Source organism: Saccoglossus kowalevskii, chromosome 15 (assembly GCF_978046115.1).
Source record: "Saccoglossus kowalevskii chromosome 15, keSacKowa6.1, whole genome shotgun sequence".
Lineage (NCBI taxonomy): Eukaryota > Metazoa > Hemichordata > Enteropneusta > Harrimaniidae > Saccoglossus > Saccoglossus kowalevskii.
The window spans coordinates 15,383,022-15,401,309 of record NC_140655.1 but is presented as its reverse complement, the minus strand read 5'-3'; the positions used below and the strand labels follow the sequence as shown (position 1 = coordinate 15,401,309).

Genomic DNA, 18,288 nt, shown 5'->3' with positions numbered 1-18,288 from the left:
ATAAGTGGGCGTATGTTTGGATTCACCACTGAAGATTTGTATGTTGTATTTTTGATACTTTCTGGGGAATCCCACATGGGTATAAGTGGGTGTATCTCTGGATTCACCACTCAAGATTCGTATGCTGTACTTTTTGCACTTTCTGGGGAATCCACATGGGTATAAGTGGGTGTATCTCTGGATTCACCACTGAAGATTCGTATGCTGTATTTTTTGCACTTTCTGGGGAATCCACATGGGTATAAGTGGGCGTATCTCTGGATTCACCACTGAAGATTCGTATGCTGTATTTTTTGCACTTTCTGGGGAATCCACATGGGTATAAGTGGGCGTATCTCTGGATTCACCACTGAAGATTTGTATGCTGTATTTTTGGCACTTTCTGGGGAATCCACATGGGTATAAGTGGGCATATCTCTGGATTCACAACTGATCACAGATTCTACTTATTAAAGCCTATCAGGATAGGATCCAATCTATGAATGGCCAATTTTAAATTCAAGTTTACAAAGTACAGTATCAACAGCAATGTGTTAACATGAAAAATCACCATTTTTACATCATTGATATCTCTATATTCACAAAGCAAAATAACTACAAGTGTTACCATGGAAACAGTAATATCTCAAAACAGCTGAACTGTAATAATATTTTTAATAACATTAATTTATTTAACCAATCAATAAAAGTTGAATATAAAACATTAAATACATAGATCAAGCTCTGCATTAAATAAAGTCATTATTATGGACGGGTACAAAATATACATTCTATTTGCATATTCAGAGTAAATAGTATTAATAATACTGATAAAAGTCAGAACTGGAAATTTCCAGAAATAAAAACATAGTTCAGTACAGTCATTGATTGAATTTTGTTGATCTTTTATTTACCGAGTAGGTTGAATCTTCCATAACCTGACAGCAAGGATTTCATAGCAAAAAATATTTTACCAAAAGAGTGAACATGCATTTTAAAATCAACCATGGCTAAGTAAAGGTCAATTACTGAATCCATCATGGCTGACAGGTGTGACGGTCAATTACTGAATCTATCATGGCTGACAAAAGGGAAAAAGACAATCATCAAATCCTTCATGACCAACACAGGTGTAAAGGTCAGTTAATACTGAATGCATCATGCTTGACAAGGTTTAAAGCACGACAGTCATCTTGCTACACATGTGCAACATTTGTGTTGATAAACATTGATTTTCCCACAATCCAATGCGCTCTTTAAATGGAAATCACAAGTATGAGGTTTTACTTGCACTAATTACCGCCAGTCACTCCTTCGATACCTTCCAACCACTTCAAAATACCTAATTAAAATTTCGTATTGACTCAATTTGTACTCGATCTGCGCAACAGTCAAAGTCGCCATCTTTGTTTATATGAAACCCATATATCTCGCGCATGCATGACGCGATGACTACCGCCCTTTAAAGATCGATTACCGAAGCAGCCATGTCTGACAAAAAAGTAAAAGTCAATAAAATTCATCATCAGAACTGTAAAGGTCAAATGTTAGATTTCAATGAAATAAAAAAAAATGAAATCTGTAAATGGTAAAATCTATAAATCTGAAAAAAAAAAAATACTAAAAGAAGTGCAAATTTTACAAGGCATCATCGTTCACTTGTACGATGTTGCAAGGCATGGAAGTTATATTTATTGCTAGAAAAAGTACAAGACAAATATATATCAATTCACATTATCATAATAATCAATAGTCAGTTAAAATACTGAGCTGTACTGGGTACACTGTATGTGGAATCTACATGAAGGCTTTCTTTACATTAGTTAAAGCAAATATAGTTTAAAACTTTCTAATCTGGGGTTTCTCAACTACAGGTAATGAATATGTACAGCTGGAGCTGCTTCAACAAATTAATACAAAATGTTTTCCTGGACTAAATATTTAAAGAGCTACGAACATGATAACTGTTCAAATATAAAATGAAATTTATATATAACTGATAATTATCACAGCGTCATACAATTGTTTCTTGGCGGAAGGAGGCATAAATTAACTACTTAGGCTAGTGAAAGTGATATCATATATTGTGGAGAAAACATCTATGTATCAATGTAATTATGTCAAACTATAAAATGAGTTCCACTGCATTGCAACATAGTTACATACTCACATGAGTATCACTGTAAACATTGCAACATAGTTACACACTCACATGAGTATCACTGTAAACATTGCAACATAGTTGCACACTCACATGAGTATCACTGTAAACATTGCAACATAGTTACATACTCACATGAGTATCACTGTAAACATTGCAACATAGTTACATGAGTATCACTGTAAACATTGCAACATATTTACATACTCACATGAGTATCACTGTAAACATTGCAACATAGTTACATACTCACATGAGTATCACTGTAAACATTGCAACATAGTTGCACACTCACATGAGTATCACTGTAAACAATACAACATAGTTACACACTCACATGAGTATCACTGTAAACATTGCAACATAGTTACATACTCACATGAGTATCACTGTAAACATTGCAACAAAGTTACACACTCACATGAACTTCACTGTAAACATGGTCTTTACTGTAAACATGGTAACAAAGTTGTACACTCACATGAACTTCACTGTAAACATGGTCTTTACTGTAAACATGGTAACAAAGTTGTACACTCACATGAGGTCCACTGTAAACATGGCAAAAAAGTTACACATTAACTTCACTGTAAACATGGTAACAAAGTTACACACTCGCATGACTCACACTGTAAACATGGTAACAAAGTTTTACACTCACATGAGTACCACTGTAAACATGGTAACAAAGTTACACACTCACATGACTCACACTGTAAACATGGTAACAAAGTTTTACACTCACATGAGTACCACTGTAAACATGGTAACAAAGTTACACACTCACATGACTCACACTGTAAACATGGAAACAAAGTTACACATGAACTTCACTGTAAATATAGTAACAAAGTTGTACACTCACATAACTTCCACTGTAAACATGGCAACAAAGTTACAAATGTAACAACTCTTTCAACACTTTGCCCACAAAAACTATATTTATCTCACATTGTCATAATTTGAGTTACAACATTCATTCACCCTTCATCAAAAGTTTTAAAAAATGTTGGTTATTGTTTTGATTGAAAAAGAAGGCACTTGTATCTACAGTGTGAAAGTTTACAAGTGATGAAAAATCAAAGATTACATGGGTGGGTAAAAGAAAATATTACAACAGCAGTTCACACTTAATTTTAAAAAATCACTGCAAATAGCACATGCAATCCAATCCAACTCAATCACAAAACACTGACACACACAGTACTGGAAAAAAGGCATGTCTATCACCCCTATATATATTTGGATTGACCCACACAAACAATGGCAGACCATGCCATTAATAACAATGAGGAACATTGCAATCTTTGGCAAAGATGGATGAAATGAATAAATTACATTCATTTCATTCAGGTATTAATTACTACATACCTGGTATGTGTACTTTTGCAATAAACCAACCAACAATGTACAGAGAATAACAAAGTTTGCATATTCTAAAGTTTCAAAAAACAATTTTTTCAAAACAAACATTTACTACTGTAGAATACTTAATTTTCGCTTGGAATTTATTTTCACTATTTTCGCTGAAGGGATGATTACGTGAAAATAAAATCCAGCGAATATACTTTTTTCCCTATATTTCACATTCCTCTCATCAAAAATCAGTGAAAATATATTCCATAAAGAACGTCCATAAAGCCTTTTCAGCGAAAATAAAGTATTCCACAGTATTTTTCAAATTTATTAAATATCAGAAATCAATGTCGTGCATATATTATAGAGCAAGGGATGACCATCAATTTTCAGAGATGGGTAGAAAATTAGCATTTGTTTTGATCTGAATTTCAATAGACATTTTTCGTTCACTGCATTATGTGTGAAATTTAACGTAAAAACATGACAAACAAAGGTCATAGTGTCGCAGTGGGATTCGACAAACACACAACATTTTTTTGTGAGTATTTTCACGCATAATAATGTACGCATTTGATGAATATCATATTTGATGAGGTAGGGGTATCTCAATGCCGTATTCCCCACTGAAAGAAACATCAGCATTTCAATATTGTGCTATAACAAAAGCATTAAATGTCCCAAATCAAATAATTTGATTTTTGCAGCTGATGTTCGACTCGCTCCTTTCACACAATTTAATCTTGCAGTGAATGGAAAATAACCTATTGATTCAAGCTTTCTCAGGAAAACTATTGAGTGCTTAAAAACTTGCATAGTAGTTTACATAGTGCAAGATATAGCATTTAAAGATTGGTTTGATGAAGGCCACCCTGAGTCTGGACTAAAAAAATTACATTAGGCTGAAACTAATCTCTCCTCAGTGGAAGACATTCACTTACTAAAGCTAGAAGCCTACTTATAAACATGTCAACAATCCAGAATTTATCTCAGTTTCATCATGTTCTACTCTTTAATAACCAGTATCGGAAAATTGATGGAAATAAATTAAATGTTGTTTAAAAATACCAAAATCTGTCAGTTTTGGGACCTTTTTATCAATAATTTGCGTGGTTACATAGGATGCAACTTTCAATGTCATGACTGACATGGTACTTTTTTGCATTGAATTATTTTTTTAAAATAGTTCAATAATGAAATAATGCTTTATCATTGTGTTCTTTAAAAACTGCCTTATTAAAAATAACAATTGCTACTTAATAATTGGTCCACTTTGGGGCTCAAAAGAACAATTACCATATTTGCTTCATTATTCATCTCCAATAAAAGAACATAAAAATAAAAAAAATTGCATGTTTTGCATTTGGAATTTAAATGTGACTTGGGTAATACATAAAAACGTACCTGTAATATACAGAAACGTATGCGCTACCAATAGAGCAAATATTGTAATTGTATACTAATTTAAATAAAAACTGCAAAGTCATTGTTACTGATGTTGTTCACCTAAATTCAACTGGAATGTTAAATTATCACCATTTTTACATGTACTCATAATACAATCTTAAGTTTATAAAAATGGTTAACATGTAAATTAACCATATTGAAATTGCATATATTTTATAATAAATTTTACAAATCCTTCAGTACTGTACTCTAAATTTGGCAATAAACCATATATATGTCCACTGCTAATATGACACCAGTCAAGAAAATGCAATACACACATTCAATTATATACCGTCTCCCAACACTACAAACTACCCTTCATAAAATGGTTTAGTCCAGCGGGTTTGCCTGAAATCAAGTAATGGAATGTACTATTTGTGTAAATTAGGCCCAAAGTAGGAGATATTGCATTTAATAATGCAGCATTAGAATAATAGCAAGAGATTTCATCTCTTCACCTCATGACGCAGAAGATCGTGGTGCTGTTGCTGATGTACTTTTCTTGATAACAACTTCGGTAGCAGCATATGGTGAAATGACAGGTTTCTTTCTTGTAGGTGACACCGCTGGCTGTTGTTTTACAGGGGAGGGCGTGGTCTTATTACGTGGCGTTGTAGCTGTACTACGTGGTGTCTGTGCAGTACTCCGTGGACGTATGCTGTACGCTGATACAGGTGCCATGTCTGATGACTGAGATGAAGATCCGTTGTACAGAAGTTTGAAATTTTTCAGGGATTTTAAAGGCAGGATGGGCTTAGCTTTTCTGCTTTTCTCAAAGATTTCAAGAGTCAAGTCTGTGAAAAGAAAAGAAAACAATCTTATCAAACCTGCTACACCCCTAAAAGTAAAAAAAGTCTATTTTAGTTATTCAATAAACCAATAAACATTAGTGTAATTATAATAACAAATCCAAGGTACTGTATAAATGATGATCGACTGCCTCTATAGAAAGTCAACACTCAAGGCTAAGGATACACACTCAGGTTGTCCCTGAGGGCAACACACTTGCAAATGTTACAAATTCATGTCACTATAAGGTTTTAATGAGAATATGATATGTATAAATATAAGTATGCATACCAGCAGTACAGTGATCAGTTCATCGCAATCCTGTGCTGCCTAAGTGCATAACTTTGTGGTATTCTCGTGACAATCATATTATTATGCTTGTAGTCATAATTTTGTGAGCAAAACCAGCCAAAATGACAAAAAAAAAAACATATTGGGTAGCATATCTGTCACATGCCTTATGTTCATGTCTTATGTTAATTTTTGTAATGAAATGTCCAGCTTACAGTCATCATAGGGACAAATTATTCCTTACTGCACAAAATAAAGTTTCAAATTTTGGAGGTATGTACGACCTAGAAATAGTGCCGTATGCGAGTACCAAGTTGCGAGTCGCAAGTAGCAAAATATGCCATATGCTAGTGGTAAAAACGGCATATGCGAGTGGTAAAATGTATCGTTTGCTAGTAGCAAAAAAGCCCTATGCGAGGGGTGATACAAAGGCTTGTAACGTTTGCTTATAATATAACAATGTACGTTCAATTGTGTTTTATCACAGTAAAATCAAATATTTACCATGGTTATGAAATGATGTGTACATGGTTGGTTAAGATTGGCATGATGCTGTATCAAAAAGTTTGTTCAGTCGTTTGCATAGAATCGATGTTTGCTCTTCACGAAATTGCACAGGAAACGTGAAAGCACAATAATTTAATAAACGGTCATGACCAGCCAGCACACTTCGCATAACATGTGAAAATTGTTTTTTTTTTCGGTAAAATTAGTATGAACCCGTGGTCAGCGATTAAAGAATCATAGAATTATAATTGTAGTTAGTAACGGGTGCATGTTCACCGAAGGGTCACAGAATTCTTGTGTCACGCGTCGCCGTTTAAATGAAGACAATGGCAGATTTCAAAAGTAGTCACACCTCGGAGAGGTGTTAAATTTGCCACAACCCAAGTGTTAACTAGCACACAATTCCATAATACATAGTATATAATAAAGAAATAAAGTGCATGTAGAGTGATAAGTCACGAGACGTCCCTCACACATGGAATGTATTTACACGCAACCCGGATCAAATTTGAATTGAAACAAATTGAAACAAAGAAGCGTCTGTCGTTGCTTGGTCAGGATAGAGAGGCAATTTTCATGGGTAAATGCTAGTAGAAGACTTAGCCTCAATGCCCCAAATACTTCGACCTAACCACTTTATTTGTACAAGTAGAAAAAGTGTTATGTTTCGTTAAAACATAGACCTTAGAAAAGATAATAACAATATTGTGCTTTCACGTTTCCTGTGCAATTTCGTGAAGAGCAAACATCGATTCTATGCAAACGACTGAACAAACTTTTTACTGTGATTTTACTGTGATAAAACACAATTGAACGTACGTTGTTATATTATAAGCAAACGTTACAATCCTTTGTATTACCCCTCGCATAGGGCTTTTTTGCTACTAGCAAACGATACATTTTACCACTCGCATATACCGTTTTTACCACTAGCATATGGCATATTTTGCTACTTGCGACTCGCAACTTGGTACTCGCATACGGCACTCTTTCTAGGTCGTACATACCTGAATTTTGGTAAAGAAAACAGTCAGGATAAATTCATAATGATTATGGGAAACCATACACTAGCACCAGCCTTAGCTGTCTTCTTAAAAAACAGATATGAAACAAAACAGCAACAACTATCAGGTTACAATTAGAGATTACTTTCATTCTGTATTCACCATTGGTTGCAAATTGTCTTTATTTTTTTTTTATTTTTTTTATATTTCAAGAATAAGATTTTTTCTTTTTTTTTTGGTTATAGTTTTAAATTTTTTCTTTGTAAGACCCTTTTATCCTTTATGCGTCTAATAAGTATTATGGTTTTAATGATGTCATAAGGTCTTATAATGCTTCTTATTCTCAAGTTACAATTCAAATATTCTGTGGCACTTTGCATTTTATTTAAAAAAAGTTTTAATAGAAAGGAAGAGCAGACATCATTCAGACACATACCGTATTTGTTCTATTAGTAGTGTACATGCTTACGTAAATGAAAACAAAATGTTAATGGTCAAAAATAAGTAATATTAACGATTCAGCATACAACAAATGGGATTTTTGTTTTATATGCGCTTAAAGTTGTGCTTCCAATAGAGAAAATAAAGTATACAAGCTACATACCCAAAGTTTCCGATACAACACCAGGAATACATTCCAGTAAGGCCTCACAGTTGACATGCAATGCTGGATTAACATTGATTTCCAGTAACCACACTTTCATATCAGTGTCCAATAAGAAATCAAATCCATACAGATCAAAGTATCCCAGTTTACACTGTAATTTATTTCGTACTGCATGCGTACAGTTCAACATTATAGCCTGCATGCGTTTCTTGAGAAATAAAAAAACAACATGTTATTAATCCTTTTGAATGCCATAAATTTTCCACATTGAAATTTAGTTTCATCATCTGGATACATTTTTCTATAACTTCTTGGTTAATTAATTCAGAACCCCATTGACATAATGGTTACAGACCAATGATGTGTGTTGTTACAGACCAATGATGTGTGTTGTTACAGACCAATGATGTGTGTTGTTACACAGTTGTTTGGTCAAGTGTTATGTATAGACCAATGATGTGTGTTGTTACACAATTGTTTGGTCAAGTGTTATGTATAGACCAATAATGTGTTTTGTTACACAGCTGTTTGGTCATGTGTTATGTATATACCAACAATGTGTGTCGTTACAGACCAATGATGTGTGTTGTTACAGACCAATAATGTGTGTCGTTACACAGCTGTTTGGTCATGTGTTATGTATATACCAACAATGTGTGTCGTTACAGACCAATAATATGTGTCGTTACACAGCTGTTTGGTCATGTGTTATGTGTAGACCAATAATGTGTGTCGTTACACAGTTGTTTGGTCATGTGTTATGTGTAGACCAAAAATGTGTGTCGTTACAGACCAATAATGTGTGTCGTTACACAGCTGTTTGGTCATGTGTTATGTGTAGACCACTAATGTGTGTCGTTACACAGGTGTTTGGTCATGTGTTATGTATAGACAATAATGTGTGTCGTTACACACCTGATTTGTCATGTGTTATGTATAGACCAATGATGTGCATTGTCACACAAACAATTAAGGCATTTACTCACTGTGAAGAATCCATAGATCCAATTTTCGGGCAATCCCTTTTCTTCTGCCAGATTCTCATTCACATAATCATTAAATTTATCCATACTCCAGGCGGTTTCCTCCTTCATTTCCTCGTACATTGGGTCCTTTTTCTGCACATACTGAAATAAATAAAACAATTGTAAATTTGAGAGATGTCTGTTTTTGACTACTATGTTATCAAAATATACAAAGCATTAATATGTTGAACAAAACTTGTCAAAAAACAAGCTACTCTCAAATTGGCTTTCTGATTAGGGTAGCCAATCAGATACTTTGCATTGCCACAAATAATGATGTAAAATATAGCAGAATATACTATACATAAATTTTCCATTTTTGTGTTAAAATAACGATTCTGATCCAAATTTCAGAATAACGAAGATTACATCACACCAGTTTTGTTAATGCACGGTCTTTCAAATTACGTATTTTCAGAGCACCATACATCTTGTAGCCAGTCAAGCCAACATCACTAGTCGTCCTCCAAATATAAATATATCATGCCACTGTATAGCAGGTAAATGTTTGATTTGACACACCACTAAATACTGACAATGTTGCATTAGTTTGTTCATTTATCTGTATGAACATTGCAAAAACAAAATAATTTGCACAATTGGAAAAATACCTTAGGCCAACTAAAGCAATGTGTAGTGCTTATGTAATATGAAGTTATTAGGAGAATACCGCAAGGTATGCACGAAGACAGTACAGCGGGAGTATCGACCGACGTGCAGAGGAGGTCGTTGTGACCGCATATTGTCCTCCCAGATAATAAATTATGGAAATGCCGAAGTTTATAACAGATTTAGCAAAGTTCTTTGTGTGGGGTCCAATTAAATTCTAGGGGCAGCCAAGTTTGTTTTTATTATTAATGCACATAATTAGTCCATATTTCGATTCCACATTTCCTAATATGGTAGGATCCATATACCCAATACGGAAAATTACGGCACGCTATAACTTATGGCGTTTTGGTGACAGATGTATAATAATATAATTTATTCAACAGAACAAAGTGTTTCATGAGTCAGAGAAACATACATAAACATTTACCACGTCAAGTAGCAATCAAGACTAGCAATGAATGACAAGGAACACTTTAGAGAACTATTTTAGAGACAAAAACAAGATCTCGATGGCCATTGACATCCAAGGTCTAAAAACAATTTGCAGGTTTCTGTCATATGCGATATTCTGATTGATATCAACAATTTTGGTCCATAACACTCAAGGTAATCATGTCTTGTGCACACAAACGAAAAAAGCAAACAACTTCTGTCATGATTTCACAGTGTTTCAAGTTAAACATTTAGTGATTATAGCATGACTGGCCATGAACAAGACACTGTATGACATACACGCAATACCTGAAGACTGCAAGTCGTCTATAATCTAAACCTTAACCCTTAAACACCAATGTGGACTTTTGTAGCTTTTGAAAATCTGTTTTGACTGCAGCAAATTATTCTGCTCACCTGATTGGTCAAGTGTCTGCCAAGATCTTTGCTTTCATGATCGTAATCTTGACATGCTAGTCTACAGTAGCCTTTATGATAGAATACCATCAGTGGGTTGGTACAGGCAATCAACATGTATACTCTCACATCAAACTTTTTACCATTTAACAACAATGGGTTTGGAACATATCTAACCAAAAAAATATATAAATACATCTTGAATGCAACATGTTTTTAATAATATTGAAACATATAAATCCACGTATGTAGTTCTACAGGGGATAAAAAAAAAATAGTAAAGAGCCAGTGCCCTCAAGAGCGATGAATTGTATAGTGTGTTGGCGCCCTCTTGAGTTGTACTTTGTATAGCATGTTTCCTTTAAGCTGCTTACTGATTTTCCCCGTTCTCTCGTTTATTTGCAATGATATTAACATTATTGGGGATATTAGTAGCCTTTCTTTCTTTTAAAAAAGAGTAAAATCATACGCAGAGAAATTCATTCAACAATAGATGTAACAGGCCCATGATTTCAGAGCAGTTTTCATGTAGAATACTTTATTTTAGCTGGAATTAATTTTCGCTGAAAAGACATTTTGGGTGTTTCGTATGGAATTTATTTTCACTGATTTTTGATAAGTTGACTGTAAAATATATGAAAAAAGGTATATTTGCTGGATTTTATTTTCACTGAATCATTCCTTCAGTGAAAATAGCATAGTATTTTACAGTATTCTATCACTTCACTGAACTGTAGCTGAACAAAATAGTGGAATCTCCAAAAAGTTCTAAAAAGTAACAGAATTATAATGATATATTTGTTTAAATATGGTAGCAGCTCACACACTATTGAAACAAATGTCCTGAAGCTTTGCCATGATTGTTTCTATGATTGGCTATTTAAAACTCTGAAGAAAATATGGGGTACGGTAATATAGTTTGTGTCCAAATTTTTATCAATTTTTAATTCAATGCAGGGTTTAACAGACATTGTTCCCATAAAAATACATGTAAGGTCAGACAACCCTAAATTTGTTATGCTTGTTTGTCTTTTACTAAGCAAAAATCAATAATTTGTTGTGCTTTTAAAATATTCACATTTTAAACTAGTGAGCTGCATCCATTCTTGAGTGTGTTTCTTTGACTTTAGATATAAAGGCAAACTACTACGCTGCATAGATTTTCCTTTCCTTTCTCTTATAACTGGTTTGTTAATTTGTTATTACAATAGGTAAATCCTCTATTACTGTTACTCTTGTAGTAATGTAATTAATTTCTACAAAAAAAAAATAAATAAAATAATCGTTACCTCTGAATTAATCTCTGCATAGGTGCGACTCGTTTTCTTCTTTGTTGAGCCGGAGGAGGAGGGTTGCCAGGACCATCTTCTTCTGGATCACCATATTTCTTCTTTAACTCAGTAATGTCTTGTACTAGGTATATTCCTTTACCCTGATTTAGGCCAGTTGGTTTACAGATCCAAGTTTCACCCTCTGAGAGAATAAATCAGAGATATAAAGTATCTAACATAGAAGAAAAGACCTACACAGTTTTAATTATGTTAAATATTACGGAAAACAAGTGAAGGCAATATCTATTAAACTTTTGTTCTGGTTGAAAAATAATTTGTTTCTGCTCTTTTTTACAATATTTTGGCTGAAACTTGTCCCCCCCCCAAAGTTCTAACATCTTATAGCCCCCGTTCAAGACTAAGTCAGTGCAATGTCAATTACAGACAAAAACGTTATTTTCATCCTTATTTTGTTTTAATGAGATGATGTATTTTGAAGTTGTAAACTGATGCATATGCTGACAACAACTCATTTATTTTGTTTGCTTATCATCATGTAACTACAAACCACAAAATGTAACAGTACAGTGTTGGCATAATCATGATGTAACTTTGGTCCATTACATGTAACAGTACCGTATGGGCATAATCATTATGTAACTTCAGCCCATTACATGTAACGATACCGTATTGGCATAATCATGATGTTACTTCGGCCCATTACATGTAATGGTACAGTGTTGGCATAATCATGATGTAACTTCAGCCCCTTACATGTAACACTACTGTATTGGCATAATCATGATGTAACTTCAGCCCCTTACATGTAACGATACCGTATTGGCATAATCATGATGTAACTTCAGCCCCTTACATGTAATGATACCGTATTGGCATAATCATGATGTAACTTCAGCCCCTCACATGTAACGGTACAGTGTTGGCATAATCATGATGTAACTTCAGCCCCTTACATGTAACAGTACCGTATTAGCATAATCATGATGTAACTTCAGCCCCTTACATGTAACGGTACAGTGTTGGCATAATCATGATGTAACTTCAGCCCATTACATGTAACGATACCGTATTGGCATAATCATGATGTAACTTCAGCCCCTTACATGTAACGGTACAGTGTTGGCATAATCATTATGTAACTTCAGCCCATTACATGTAATGATACCGTATTGGCATAATCATGATGTAACTTCAGCCCCTCACATGTAACGGTACAGTGTTGGCATAATCATGATGTAACTTCAGCCCCTTACATGTAACAGTACTGTATTGGCATAATCATGATGTAACTTCAGCCCCTTACATGTAACGGTACAGTGTTGGCATAATCATGATGTAACTTCAGCCCATTACATGTAACAATACCGTATTGGCATAATCATGATGTAACTTCAGCCCCTTACATGTAACAGTACAGTGTTGGCATAATCATTATGTAACTTCAGCCCATTACATGTAACGATACCGTATTGGCATAATCATGATGTAACTTTAGCCCCTTACATGTAACGGTACAGTGTTGGCATAATCATGATGTAACTTCAGCCCATTACATGTAACAGTACCGTATTGGCATAATCATGATGTAACTTCAGCCCCTTACACTGTACATGTAACAGTACCGTATTGGCATAATCATGATGTAACTTCAGCCCCTTACATGTAACGGTACAGTGTTGGCATAATCATGATGTAACTTCAGCCCATTACATGTAACGATACCGTATTGGCATAATCATGATGTAACTTCAGCCCCTTACATGTAACGGTACAGTGTTGGCATAATCATGATGTAACTTCAGCCCATTACATGTAACGATACCATATTGGCATAATCATGATGTAACTTCAGCCCCTTACATGTAACGGTACAGTATTGGCATAATCATGATGTAACTTCAGCCCATTACATGTAACGATACCATATTGGCATAATCATGATGTAACTTCAGCCCCTTACATGTAACGGTACAGTATTGGCATAATCATGATGTAACTTCAGCCCCTTACATGTAACAGTACCGTATTGGCATAATCATGATGTAACTTCAGCCCCTTACATGTAACAGTACCGTATTGGCATAATCATGATGTAACTTCAGCCCATTACATGTAACGATACCGTATTGGCATAATCATGATGTAACTTCAGCCCCTTACATGTATCGGTACAGTGTTGGCATAATCATGATGTAACTTCAGCCCATTACATGTAACGATACCATATTGGCATAATCATGATGTAACTTCAGCCCCTTACATGTAACAGCACCGTATTGGCATAATCATGATGTAACTTCAGCCCCTTACATGTAACAGCACCGTATTGGCATAATCATGATGTAACTTCAGCCCCTTACATGTAACGGTACAGTGTTGGCATAATCATTATGTAACTTCAGCCCATTACATGTAATGATACCGTATTGGCATAATCATGATGTAACTTCAGCCCCTCACATGTAACGGTACAGTGTTGGCATAATCATGATGTAACTTCAGCCCCTTACATGTAACAGTACTGTATTGGCATAATCATGATGTAACTTCAGCCCCTTACATGTAACGGTACAGTGTTGGCATAATCATGATGTAACTTCAGCCCATTACATGTAACAATACCGTATTGGCATAATCATGATGTAACTTCAGCCCCTTACATGTAACAGTACAGTGTTGGCATAATCATTATGTAACTTCAGCCCATTACATGTAACGATACCGTATTGGCATAATCATGATGTAACTTTAGCCCCTTACATGTAACGGTACAGTGTTGGCATAATCATGATGTAACTTCAGCCCATTACATGTAACAGTACCGTATTGGCATAATCATGATGTAACTTCAGCCCCTTACACTGTACATGTAACAGTACCGTATTGGCATAATCATGATGTAACTTCAGCCCCTTACATGTAACGGTACAGTGTTGGCATAATCATGATGTAACTTCAGCCCATTACATGTAACGATACCGTATTGGCATAATCATGATGTAACTTCAGCCCCTTACATGTAACGGTACAGTGTTGGCATAATCATGATGTAACTTCAGCCCATTACATGTAACGATACCATATTGGCATAATCATGATGTAACTTCAGCCCCTTACATGTAACGGTACAGTATTGGCATAATCATGATGTAACTTCAGCCCCTTACATGTAACAGTACCGTATTGGCATAATCATGATGTAACTTCAGCCCCTTACATGTAACAGTACCGTATTGGCATAATCATGATGTAACTTCAGCCCATTACATGTAACGATACCGTATTGGCATAATCATGATGTAACTTCAGCCCCTTACATGTAACGGTACAGTGTTGGCATAATCATGATGTAACTTCAGCCCATTACATGTAACGATACCATATTGGCATAATCATGATGTAACTTCAGCCCCTTACATGTAACGGTACAGTATTGGCATAATCATGATGTAACTTCAGCCCCTTACATGTAACAGCACCGTATTGGCATAATCATGATGTAACTTCAGCCCCTTACATGTAACAGTACCGTATTGGCATAATCATGATGTAACTTCAGCCCCTTGCATGTAGCGGTACAGTGTTGGCATAATCATGATGTAACTTCGGCCCATTACATGTAACAGTACCGTATTGGCTTAATCATGATGTAACTTCAGCCCATTACATGTAACGGTACTGTATTGGCATAATCACGATGTAACTTCAGCCCCTTACATGTAACAGTACCGTATTGGCATAATCATGATGTAACTTCAGCCCATTACATGTAACGGTACCGTATTGGCATAATCATGATGTAACCCATTACATGTAACAGTACCGTATTGGCGTAATCATGATGTAACTTCAGCCCCTTACATGTAACAGTATCGTATTGGCATAATCATGATGTAACCCATTACATGTAACAGTACCATATGGGCATAATCATGATATCGATGTAGCTTTGGTCCATTACATGTAACGATACTGTATTGGCATAATCATGATGTTACTTCAGCCCATTATATGTAACGGTACGGTATTGGCATAATCATGATGTAACCCATCACATGTAACAGTACAGTAAATTTGCCACATTTTGAGATTTGATGAAGTACATTTACTTTTCAAAGAAGCTGAAATGAAGAAATTGTAAAAAAACAAAAATAGCACAACTCACCTTTGAATGTCTCAAAAAAAGCATCCCTATCTGCTCTATAATCCAATATATAGGATTCAGGAAAAAAGTCATTCATTCTTAGCAACCTAGGTGGTTTAGAGCCTTTAACTCGGTCCATAACTCTTTCATACTCCCTAAGACTGGTGACTAAACCAACCTTGGTTGCTAGGAGACTGCTGTTTGGTATCCGATTAACCAACTGATCTCCTACAAAAACAAAACAAACATCTTTATTTAGTTAATTATATTTCAATTAAGAGTGATAAATCAAAGTTTTTAAAGGCCCAATTCACTTGCCCCGGGCAAGTGTGAATTGGAGGTGTGGCTATTCTAATGCATGGTATTAAACACTTGCATAGCCTATGACGCATCCTGTTCCAGCGGTCCAACATCACGTGACTTTGATTGACAATAGTAATTATTCAAGATTAGTCGCGCATCCCTTTCCCCGGTTCATGTTTTTTACTTTTATCCGCCAAAATCTCAGCTCGTACACTATTTATTGTCATAAATACTACACACAGTCACTGCTGTGATATTCATAGTCACATGCATCCACTTTGGCACGACATAATAGACATGTAAGTTCGAGAAAACGCGTTTTTACTGGAGCTTGGCTGGAGCTGTTTACTACAGCGTAACAAGCAAGGAAATAATCCCTATTGTTTAGGAGCGTATTTATAGTATACCTGGGCCTTTAAAGGGAACAGAAGCCAAGAATTTCAAATATAGTGACAGCGCCCTCTAGTGGGAGAAGAAAATGTGCTTCTGTTTTAGAGCAGCTTAATCAGATATAGGGTGTGACCAGTGTTTTTTTCTGATTACCGGTACTATAAGATTGACAAGACAAGAAATTACTATGACACTATCATAATGTAACATATTTGTATATATGTAACAATCAAAAAGATTTGGATCAAAATCTCATATCAATTGACATCTGTATTTACTTTTTCATCTCAAAGGGCAAATAGTTATAATATTATCATTTTATGTTGATATTAGCAACAGGATTTTTGTGAATTCCCCTTATATTTTTTCCCGCCAAAATTTGGTGTAACATTTGGAAAATTTTTATTCATTTTTGTATAATTTTTTGTCATATTTGGAACAAATGGACATAATTTCCCATTGGCTACATGTCTTGAAAAATATGAAAAAAATTATTGAGGTTTACTATGTGAAAAGTTGATTTTGGCAATCAAGGTCAGAGGGTTCACACTGCCCCTCTAAAGCTACAAGCCAAATGAAACAAGGTGGCAAAGTGATTGTGCCCTTCAGACATTAAAATACAATTGTATTTTTTCATCATATCTTAAGAAAGAACAATACCAGGAGAAGAAATATGTGTATTCGCCATACTGATCTATGTAATAAGACATACTTTATCTCAAATGCATTATCATAGCTGAATATTTCATCAATATCGCAAAGTCAACATTGTGAACGTTATTATCATCCACACATTAGTGGTCAAATTAAACAAGATTTACTGTTGTTTAGACTTTTTACGAGCCCGAGATGGTTCAGTAATTGGTTTGAAAAAAAATCATTAGAATATTATGTTCAGCTTGATAAAAGCCACACAATTAGGCTATTTATAGAATTAATTTATCACATGACTTAGAAGATCAGGAAAGACGTAATTGATGTGCGTGATAAAAATTGTGATAAGAAAGATCAAAATCGATGAATATATGTAAGTTTGTCATTGTCATATAATCGTTTATGGTAAAGGAAACTGACTGAAATTTTCTTTGTATTTTTAAAATTATCTAAAACTGAGCCATAATAATCCTTCTTGTGAACACATGGTAATATGCCATGTAACAAGTATGGTGTATTCTGTAAACTACTTAATTTTTCATGTTAGGTATTTTTATGATTTAATAATTTTATTGCATTAAAGAAGACAATATTTTGCAATCGCTGACACAATGTGTTGCAGGACACCATTTCCACTATTACTCTTGTGACTGTCTAAAAAACAGTGAAACTTTCACAACTAACAAAATTGCAGATGATTTCCTTGACAAATAAAAATTACCGGGTAGTCTCATAAATTAATTCTTCAACCATAACATTTCCTTTATATTTCCGGTAATATTTCCTACCAAAATTTGGATGCAACATTTTGCATATTTTTTTAATAATTTCCTAATTTTTGACAAATTGTACATAGTTTTTCATTAAAATTATTTT

The 18,288-nt window shown here is 34.7% G+C and overlaps 1 protein-coding gene across 1 annotated transcript in view; it reads right to left on the bottom strand.

The window, feature by feature from the left end:
* Nucleotides 1-648: 648 nt before the first annotated feature.
* The window catches only part of LOC144346250 (uncharacterized), a 60,609-nt gene continuing 42,969 nt past the window's right edge, over nucleotides 649-18,288 (bottom strand). The window contains exons 8-13 of the mRNA XM_085490490.1: nucleotides 16,087-16,293; nucleotides 11,919-12,102; nucleotides 10,630-10,801; nucleotides 9,130-9,270; nucleotides 8,141-8,351; nucleotides 649-5,739 (exon numbers count right to left, since the gene is read on the bottom strand). Coding sequence (XP_085346616.1) covers nucleotides 5,405-5,739; nucleotides 8,141-8,351; nucleotides 9,130-9,270; nucleotides 10,630-10,801; nucleotides 11,919-12,102; nucleotides 16,087-16,293 — 1,250 coding nt within the window. The 3' untranslated portion in view covers nucleotides 649-5,404. The remainder of the gene's footprint in view (nucleotides 5,740-8,140; nucleotides 8,352-9,129; nucleotides 9,271-10,629; nucleotides 10,802-11,918; nucleotides 12,103-16,086; nucleotides 16,294-18,288) is intronic.